The 10082-nt window shown below is 35.2% G+C and overlaps 1 protein-coding gene across 1 annotated transcript; it reads left to right on the top strand.

Moving 5' to 3' along the window:
- The first annotated feature begins 68 nt into the window (after nt 1–68).
- LOC116511252 (BPI fold-containing family C protein-like) lies at nt 69–9860 on the top strand. Its single transcript, XM_032221121.1, has 9 exons — nt 69–166; nt 787–942; nt 1584–1647; nt 1780–1840; nt 4067–4158; nt 6222–6395; nt 7325–7378; nt 8070–8240; nt 9789–9860. The coding sequence occupies exons 1-9, from the start codon at nt 69–71 to the stop codon at nt 9858–9860; spliced, it is 942 nt and encodes a 313-aa protein (XP_032077012.1).
- Nucleotides 9861–10082: the final 222 nt, after the last annotated feature.

Here is a 10082-nt window from a genome sequence, read left to right as displayed (position 1 = left end):
AAATAATAAATAAATTGGCAGATGATGGATCTGAAGATTATGTATTTCCTTTAGCAAAAGAAATTGGAATGAAGCTCCTTGAACAAGAACTAAAGGCAAGAATATTTCGAGATGAGATTGGCACTGAGAAATACTTTTTTGGCACAGTTGACTACACAGTATCAAGGTAGTTTGACTATTTGTGCCATTTATGTGTTATCTTAATTTTAATTTCTGAATTTTGTGACAATATACCAGTTTCTTGGTATAAAATATATTCATTTATTTCAGTATAACTACTGCTGTTTATTATTTTTTTCTATAAATGCATATTTTATTTTACAGTTATTCTTTTAGTTTCATAAGCCATGTCAAAGAACTTTATTCTGAGTTAACATGTCCTTCTTTACATTACATAGATTAAGCTTCATTTCATCTTGCAATATGATATGTCAAGCTTCTCTCTTTATAGGATTCAAATCATGTCTATTTCAGTATATAATTCTTCTGTGATCCTGATACCTGAAAATGGTATTAGACTATTACTTAAAAATATTTCTGTGACAGTTACTACACACTGGACCTTCAACAACTGGTTGATGTAAGTGCAATTTTGTAAATTTAAGGCTATTTATTCTGTCACCTGATAACTGAAAATAATTAAAGCTATGCATTTGATTAGATGCTTTCATCCAGGTAGTATTTAAATTGGAAATTAAAAAAAAACTGAAAAATAAATATACTTTTTAAACCAAATGAAATATTGAGTTTAACTCTTGCTATGTCTTTTTATTTTTCCCTGTGTAGTGACTATCAGGGAGAAGTTGAAATATCCATTTTAGGACTGTCTATTACAACAGATATGATTGTGGCACTAAATAATATAGGAGATTTGCTGGTGTCTATTCAAAACTGCCAAGTGAGCACTGGTAAAATTGAAGTCCAGCTTAATAGTGAAGGAAGGTAAATTCAAGAAATATATTATTTAATGATATTTAATTATAAGGAACTACAGTAATGGGGATCTGTTTTTAATGAATTTTTAATATATTGAACAGTGCATTGTTGTCGGAATTTTGTTGTTTGTATGAGGTTGCAAATTATGTAGATAGCTTAAATAGTAGCAGAATTTGGTCTGTTATATACAAAGCCTGATAAACATCAAAGTCTGATAAGTTTCACTCAGGTCACCCTAATGAATATATAGATATATGTACCTGTAATGTGTAGATTAAAAAATTGTGTACATTAAAGGCTTCCATGTATTAGAAACATCCAGTTATTTACACACAGTCCTAAGTCTGTCTGTTGTGAACTATGCCCCAACAAATTAAATGGGATTTATAACATTCCAGTCTTCTTCAGATAAATAGCTCAGTTTTCCACATTGTGTTTCATATGTGGAAACCAAATGGAGAATCCAATCATTTTAAAACTTCTCCCAAAAGTAGCATGCCATGAGGCATTATTTTAATTAATTAATTAAGCTTCATAGCAGTTAACTTTCAATGAGCATTCAACTGTTGCAGATGTCTGCGTATTTCTATCTAAAATTTAATTATGAAGGAATTAACATACATGCTGTTTTTTTTTTAAATCTCCAGGTGGTTTTATAACGCTTTTGTTCAACATTTGGAAAAGGTTATACATACAAGATTGGAAAGCCAAGTAAGTTTGGGAAATTTGAGTGGGTTATAAATTTGCCTACAAAGAACAATATGTTCTTTTTCTTAGTCGACTCTTTCCTACGCTTGACAAAAAGCAAAAATCTTATGTATGTATATATATATTTTTTCACAGCTCTGCCTAAATGTTATATTAAGAATCCAAAAGGAAACTGAAGTACTTAAAGGACTAAAAGGTGAGTCTGTGACAAACTATCTATATTTTGCTGATGGACTTACTGTACTGTAAACTAACAACATTTGAGCAATATGCAAAATCTTTAAAATCTAAGAATTGTGAAGTTGAAAATGAAAGGTATTCTGATCCTTTTTGTTTTGATAAATACTATTTATGTGATACTTACACTGATATTGCGTTAAGAGAAGTGTGCTTAAAACAGCCCAGCTTTCTGTGCTCAATATAAAATTACAGTTTTTTACAAGTGGAATTATATTTGTCATCCATACACACAGTGGGGTTTTTTAAATTACCGTGTTTGCCCCAAAATAAGACAGGGTCTTATTTTCTTTTGACCCCCCAAAATAAGTACTTGGCCTTATTTTCGGGGAGGTCTTGTTATTTTTGAGGTGCAGGAGGCAGTGAGCATGGTCACCTCATGGCTGCTGCTGTGTTGTAATATTTTCAGGGAAGGGCTTATTTTAGCACATGCGCTCAAAAGCCCAATTGGGTTTATTGTCCGGGGAGGTCTTATTTTCAGGGAAACAGGATATATGTTTCTGTCAGTTGAAGGCTTCCTTTCCAAAAACAATTTCATATTTCTATTTTACCTTTTCTTGATTTGTACATGAAAGACCTCATGAAAACAACTTTTGGAAAGGCAGCTATTGACTGAAGATCTCTGTAATATTACTGGCAATTTATTTCAATACAAAAAAGAGGGTCTATTTCTTCCTATTGCATGACATGAGGGTTCCTTTGCTCACCCTCTTTCTTGTTACATTTCTCTAGTTTTCAAATTGCTGTTATAGCATCCAGTACTCCCACTATAGGGAAATCCTATCACCATTTCACTTTAGAGTAAAGAAACCCCAAATGCAGAATTCAAATTTGGTTTGTTGCAGGGGTGGGTTCCGGTTCTGGGGGTGGCATGGCCGGCTGAGTTACTACCTACTCAGCTGAACCGGTCCGAACCGGTAGGAACCCACCTCTGGTTTGTTGCAGTGAAAGTACAGTATCGTGTTACACTCAGATGTAGCATGGAGATTTTTTTCTTAAATGGGAGTGTTTGGTTTGATTTATTTCATTTATACTATTGATTGTTTTATTTATGTATTTAGAATGTTGCTGTTCCTTCTAGGGGGAGCTGCATTTTGATTAGGTTATTACAGAAAGTAATACAGTAATACAGAAAGTAGGCTGGATAAATGGCACACTGTTTTCTACCATGGCATAGCTAACAAACCAAGAATAGTAGCAAATACAGGCCAGAGAATTGTAATCTCTTTCAAATATCTTGCATCTTTTATCAAACTATTTTGTGGCAGTTTCTTATAGCTGTGGTCAATCTGCTCATATTCAGGACATGGACTAGGAAGGATAAACAAAGAATAAAACTTTTTTATCCCCTCTGAAACTAAAGTTCAAGTCTTATCAGGAGATCTGTTAATTTCAATATTATCTGTGCCTAATAGGCAATAGGCATTGCTCACGAGCAGAAACGATTAGTCGCTTGTCATGGTCCTAACATTTTGGTCTGCTTCAAGTTTTGTGTACTAGTTATATCAAAACACTTTGCTTGATTAGCTAGTCATCGGTAAGATTAATGGCAAGGTTGTTGGATTTAGAAAGGAAAATTCTTGAAATTCCTGCTGTGTCAGGCCTGCAGTTATATCCCTTTTAGGATCTTTGGCCTGCTACACTCTCTATTATTTCATTATGCTGTTTCATTAGTGTAGTAGTTGGGAAGGGGGAATAGAAAGGAGTAGAATTGTGGAATGTGTTGTTGTCGTTCTTTTCTAAAAGCCCAAGGTCATCTTTTGTCTCCGCACCTCTGCACCTGACCGGAAGCAGCTGGGTGGAGATGCCAGCGTGGGCAAAGAAGATTGGACCATGTGATGGATTTATGGGTTTTGGGATAAGATCATGAACTTTCAACTGGATGGAATCCCAGGAAGTTCAGATTTGGGATTCCACAGATGTGCTAAGATGTCTGACTTATTAAATTGGAACTTTAAGGATCGTTTTGCTTTGGACTCTGATTTAATTCTGCATGATACTTGGAATGCTGACATGTTGTTTGTGAGGTTTCCTGATGACATTGAGATGGTCATTGGTTTATAGCCCTACCCTACCTTACAGGATGTGTGGAAAGGGGGTGGGGATCTGAAATCTTGAGTATATGAGATCTTGAGGAAGAGAGAGTTTGAGAGATCTCAATGTCCCTTTTTCAATAACATTACAGGTATATTCCAGATTAATCCCCTCATCCAAGTAAAGTATTCACTTATTACACCTCCCGAAGTCTTAAAATCCCATATTGATCTGGATTTTAAGGTAATTCTATTGGTTGTTATACTGTTTGAAATTGTAGTTTAATAGGATATTTTTGTGTTAAGGATCATCCAGAGATCTTCAAAAACCTAAAGCATTGTTTCTTTGTTTTATAAATTTATTAAACTTATAAATATAATTGTATGTTATTATTAAATTGAAAAAACTGTCAGGTTCTCTGATTCAATGTTCGTCCATTTCTAGGAAATGTAGATAAACATTTTGATTCTTGCATTTCATTCATTCATTTCATTTATATTTATTTTATTTTAGCTTACTTATTTAATTCTTAGATTTTTTTCATAAATACAAGTACCTCCTTCATTGGGAAGGGACACGAACTAATAGCAAAAACTAAACACAGCTAAAATTGGACTTAAATCTGCCTTCCTAGACCATTTTAGTCTGTGTAATTACAAACTCCATGACTCCCAGCTATGCCTGAGGCATAATGGTAATTATAGGGAAAGCATAGAATAGGAATAGAAAATTTGAAAAAGCTGAAAGTCAAAAGTAAAATAAATCAAAACTCAGAGCCAAACAAGATATTGTAACTGTTCATTCAGCACTTGCAAATATTGTCTTTCTTATATTTTGATTGAAAATTTTGAACAAGATAAAAATAATACTGTACAAATATTAGAAAAGAAACAAAGAAAATAATGTCTTTGTTTCAGGTCCACCCTATAAACAGCAAATGATTGACCTGCAGTGGCTCTGCCAGCAAAAATGGAGCTCAGCCTTACATTTTTGGGAGCTCAGCCCTCCAAAAATGGCTCGCAGCCCTCCTGGGGCTCCTTTTTCAGCTGCGATGGCCTCCTGTAACCCTCTGCCAGTGAAAACAGAGCTCGGGAAGGCCACGCGCAGTCTGCCCAGGCTCTGTTTTCAGCCACGATGGCCTCCTGGAGCCTTCTACCAGCAAAACCAGAGCCCAGGAAAGCTGCTCCAGGAGACCGTCACAGCCAAAAATGGAGCCTTGATGAGTGACCCCAAGCTGGGCATGCCCTCTCTGGCCATGCCCCACCCAGAGCCCAAGGTCAAACACAACTTGATGCCACCCTCAATGAAATCGAGTTTGACACACCTGCTCTAAGGTTATACCAAAATATCTTAAGGGTCATTTTTTTCAGCAGAAACTACATAAGCGATTTTCCACCAATAATACATGTAATACTTGATGCATAAAGTATAAAGAAATTTTAAAATATATAATTTCTAAATTAAATTACTGCTGTAGGTTTTGACCCTGTCCTAGATGCTGACAAAATATTGTGGATCACCTTGTACTCTGTGCTACACTTCTGATCCAAAGCTGTCTGAGATAAAGTTGAAAACATACAATGAAGTGAATGGGAACATTTCTTTCAAATATCAGAAATGGAGGCCAATAAGGGGCAATGGAGGGATGCGGTGGCTCACTGGCTAAGATGCTGGGTTTGTTGATCAGATAGATCGGCAGTTCAGCCGTTTGAATCCCTAGCGCCGCGTAACGGAGTGAGCTCCTGTTACTTGTCCCAGCTTTTGCCAACCTAGCAGTTCAAAAACATGTAAAAATGCAAGTAGAAAAATAGGGACCACTTTGGTGGGAAGGTTATAGTGTTCTGTGTTCCTTTGGTGTTTAGTCATGCCAGCCATATGACCACGGAGTGGTCTTCGGACAGCGCTAGCTTTGCAGCTTTGAAATGGAGATAAGCACTGCCCCCTAGAGGCAGGAAACAATTAGCACATATGGGCAAGGGAAACCTTTACCTCTAAGGAGCAATGGACTTTTTAAACAACCATCCTTTTGGTCCCTGTGAGTTCATTATAAAAATATGTAGCTGCATAAATGGAATTAGATTTTTGGAGTTGCATTTTTCAATCAAAATCACCTCATTCACTTGTGGGAAATCTGTAGCTGGAATGGTAAAGAAATGCATGAGCAGTCCCGGACATTTTCTCAGAGAAGGAGGTACACTTTTAAATTAAGCACATTGAAATCAATAAGACTAACACGCCATTAAGAGGCCGTGGAGTACCTGTTTCGTTCTATAAGTAAAAATTTGTTCTATAAATATCTTTTTCAGGTTTCTGTGTATTTTTCAAGTAATCGCACCGAATCTTCCTTTGCGGCTGCTCCCTTCACTTTTCCAGAAAAGAACAACTATATGCTCTTCGGTGGAATTTCTGAATCTTTGCTAAACTCTATTACTTCAACTTATTACACTATTAGAGTGTCAAAGATAACTTTTTCTGAAGAGGTAATTGTCAATAGTATCAACAGCATTATTAGTAGTATTACATATTTTGTGAATGAGCCTAAACTTTTGAAAAGTCCTAAGTGATCTTGAAAAAAATGCATGTGATCATATATGGGGTCAAAGTAACCACTAACTCAAGCAAAGCAACTGATATGGATATTATAAAGGCTGCAAATATCTGTCATTTAAACTTGTGTTCATATTGTTCATATTCATATGTTTATTTCTAGAAAGAAATCTTGGTGTTTTTTTCAAACTTGAAGATCTTCATTGTTGGATAATTGTTTGATTATGTACCATCATGTCAGAGTCAATTTTTAGCAACTAAGGTTTTTTTTGCTATACAGCAGTCATTTGGATTTTTGCAGCCCCTTTCTTGAGTACTTGAAGGACTATGAACAGCAGCAAAGAGGAAAGCAATAATCTATATTCCAACTCCCTGTTATGTTTGTTAACACCATGCCGAATAACTTTAATGTCAAACCAAGTTAATAGATGACTAACAAGCAGTAATCTCATCCTAATTTTTGTACATTTGGTCTCCCTAGATTCAATATGCCTTTTATAAAGGGGCAACACAACACAATACAAACTCAAGTTTTCACCTTTCTCATCCATCCAATCACTCATTCCATTTCAACAAAGAAGCATCATTCTCACTGCTAGCTGGATGTCTTAAGACCCTCTTTCTTGACCTAGCCTATTTCACAGAATTATTGGGGCGGGAAGTGGAAAGCACTATGTAGACCTTCTTAAGGTTCCAAAAGAAAGGTAGGATATAAATTTGAAAAATAAATATGTGGAAAGAAACATAAAAATTTCTGCTCCTATGCATACAACACTCCATGATGGTAATCAAGGGAAGGGATTTAAGTAGTGTTTCATTTAAAAGATGAGTAGGAGACTCATATATTTCTTTCGTTTTGCAGCATTCTTCATACTTTAATTTAACCACAGATACCTTAAGCAAAGTCATTCCTCAAGTAAGCATGAACTATTTTAAAAAATCTAAACAATTATGGGTTTATATACATGAATGATAAGTATTGATTGGTTTCCAAAAGTTTTCAGCATTTACTTTTGACAAAATGTGATTTTAGGACAGATTGTCTCTTTCAGCATGCATTCAAGAAAAGGATCAAAGGACATGTGACAGCAGGAAAGTCATGTTGATATTTGTCCATTTCCTCTTCCATGGAAATTAATGATTTGACTGAACAATGAAGGAAAAATATTAATCCAGCTCCATTAGGATCAGAATCTCAACCCATACGAACCAATATAAGATCTGATTCTTTGTTTTTCTAATTTTGTAGCTACTCTACAAAAGTAGTTGCTCTCACCCTAGTATGGCAGGAGTAGATATGAGGCATAGAAATTTTGTAAATTCTGAATGACAACATGCACATAATGTGTAAGTAATATGTAAAAACCTAAGAATTTTATTACTCTTCATATTGCTAATTCCATCTTTGAAATAACCATACTTAACAATTCTAAACAAATTTATCAGAACATAAATCTCACTGGATAGTGGGATTACATGTCCAAGTATACTTGCATGGGATTAATCACATACACATGTTGTTTTAAAGTAAAGATATGTAGCAATGTAGATTTGAGGCCAAATAATTATGTATATAATTATTATAAAATAATTATTTATTTGTGCAGGTTAGGCAGCATTATGCCAAATCACACCCAGTGAGAATGAAATTGATGGTGACTGCAGCTCCAGTTTTAAGACTGAAAAATAACAGTTTCACTATAGAGATTCCTTGTTTTGTAGTAGTATCTGCTCTTCTGTCAAACTCAATGAATAAACCCATCTTTGCTGTGAATGTAGTAAGTAATTATAGAATATTATAATATATAAAAGTAATTGGTTGAATAAAACTAACTTCTTCCCTGCCACTTATTATAGAGATGATCAAGAGCCAGCCCATGAAAATCACATCTATGTAATAATTTGATGTAATGTGCAAAAGTGATTAAACCGCTTGTTTTCTTGGTTCCCATCCATTTTTCTCATTTCTGACTTTCTGTTTTTATGCTTGTTTTTAGTATTTTTCCTTGTTTTAAAATGTTTTCTCCATGTCCAGGCTTACCACTGCCTTGGTATTTGTCAATCAGATTTGTTGGCACTGATATCACTCAGCTGATTGGTGGGATTCAATTTTTTTACTACAGGTTCTGTGGGCGTGGCATGGTAGGTGTGGCATGGTTTGGTGGGCGTGGCTTGGTGGACATGGCAAGGGAAGGATACTGTGAAATCTCTATTCCCTCCCCATTCCAGGGGAAGGTTACTACAAAATCCCCATTCCCTCCCAATCCGCTGGGACTCGAGAAGCAAAGAATAGATGGGGGGGGCAGTCAGAGGTGGTATTTACCGCTTCTCCGAACTACTTAAAATTTCCACTACCGGTTTCCAGAACTGGTCAGAACCTGCTGAATATCATCTCTGACTCAGCTGTCTTCAGTTCTCCATACTTCTCCTAGAAATCCCATCCAGGATTTTTTCTATCTTTATATTATAAAAGGCCAAATCTAATAATACTAATCCACTGGCCCTATTTTAGGATTGACTATTTGAATTCCTCCTTTAGCACTCACTTTTACAAAGGAAGCAATATTTGCTTTTGAAGCAAAGTATAGGTGTGTGAGCTTCTCTTTGATATAATTGTCATAGATAATGCAACTATAGAGTGTTCTCTGTTGTTATTAGCTTGTCTTTGATTTGTTAGTTAGGATAGTGTTGTTCTTAGCTATGGTTCACTGAACCATATAAGAGATTGTCATGTAGGTGAATTAAATGACTCCCTCAAGAGGTATATGGTCCATGCTTATTATTAAAAAAATTGTTGGCATTCACATTTTAATTGGTGCTAAGAAGACAGTAGTCTGTTTAAGAATTGAAATTAATGAAATTGCTCACAATCAAATTGTTTAAATATTTGGTCCACCTAGTATTCTCTTAAGCAAATGAGAGGTTAAAATGTCATTTTTTAAAACTTTAATAATTTAACTTTGCTCTCTACTCAAAGAAAGAGCTAGAGGTTTTACATAACATTAACAGCAAATAGGTCAGCCTGTTCCCCAGCTGTACAATACTTTGGGTGAAACACAAAAAAGAAAATGGTGAGAAATGACTACCTTTAGATATTCAGGCACCATCTCAGGTTACAAAGAACTTAAGTTACCTACTGGAAACAATTTGGAGAAAAGAGATGTTGGTAAAGTAGAACATGAAAAATTCTCCCCTGTTGAATAAAAGATCAAGAACAAAAAAAAGAACTTCTATTTTGCATATATGAATAGAACACTCTAGTTTTAGCCCAAATAAACACAAATATTATTTTGTCCATCTATTAATACTTTTTCCTCTCTTTGTAGTCTATAGGTTTGAAAGCCAATGCAGTAATAGCTGAGCAAAAGCTAATTGTCTTATTGCAGCTGCAGAGGTAATCAAGAAACTCAGTCCATTATTACAATTTAAACAATAATTACTTTCTAAATTTCTCACTTGGGATTGTCATTGCTGTCATTTACACAATGTAAAAAGAAACATGGTAGATTTGATTTTTTTTCAGCATTTTGGTGAAGGTGTGGGGTTTTGGGAGGCCAAAATGCTGTATTCAGTGCATAAGAGATTTTCAACTTCTTTTTTGAGGGGAAAAAGGTGCATCT

The sequence above is a fragment of the Thamnophis elegans genome, chromosome 7, assembly GCF_009769535.1.
Source record: "Thamnophis elegans isolate rThaEle1 chromosome 7, rThaEle1.pri, whole genome shotgun sequence".
In the NCBI taxonomy this organism is placed as follows: Eukaryota; Metazoa; Chordata; class Lepidosauria; order Squamata; family Colubridae; genus Thamnophis; species Thamnophis elegans.
The sequence above is the reverse complement of the archived record's forward strand: the minus strand, read 5'-3'. Positions and strand labels throughout refer to the sequence as shown.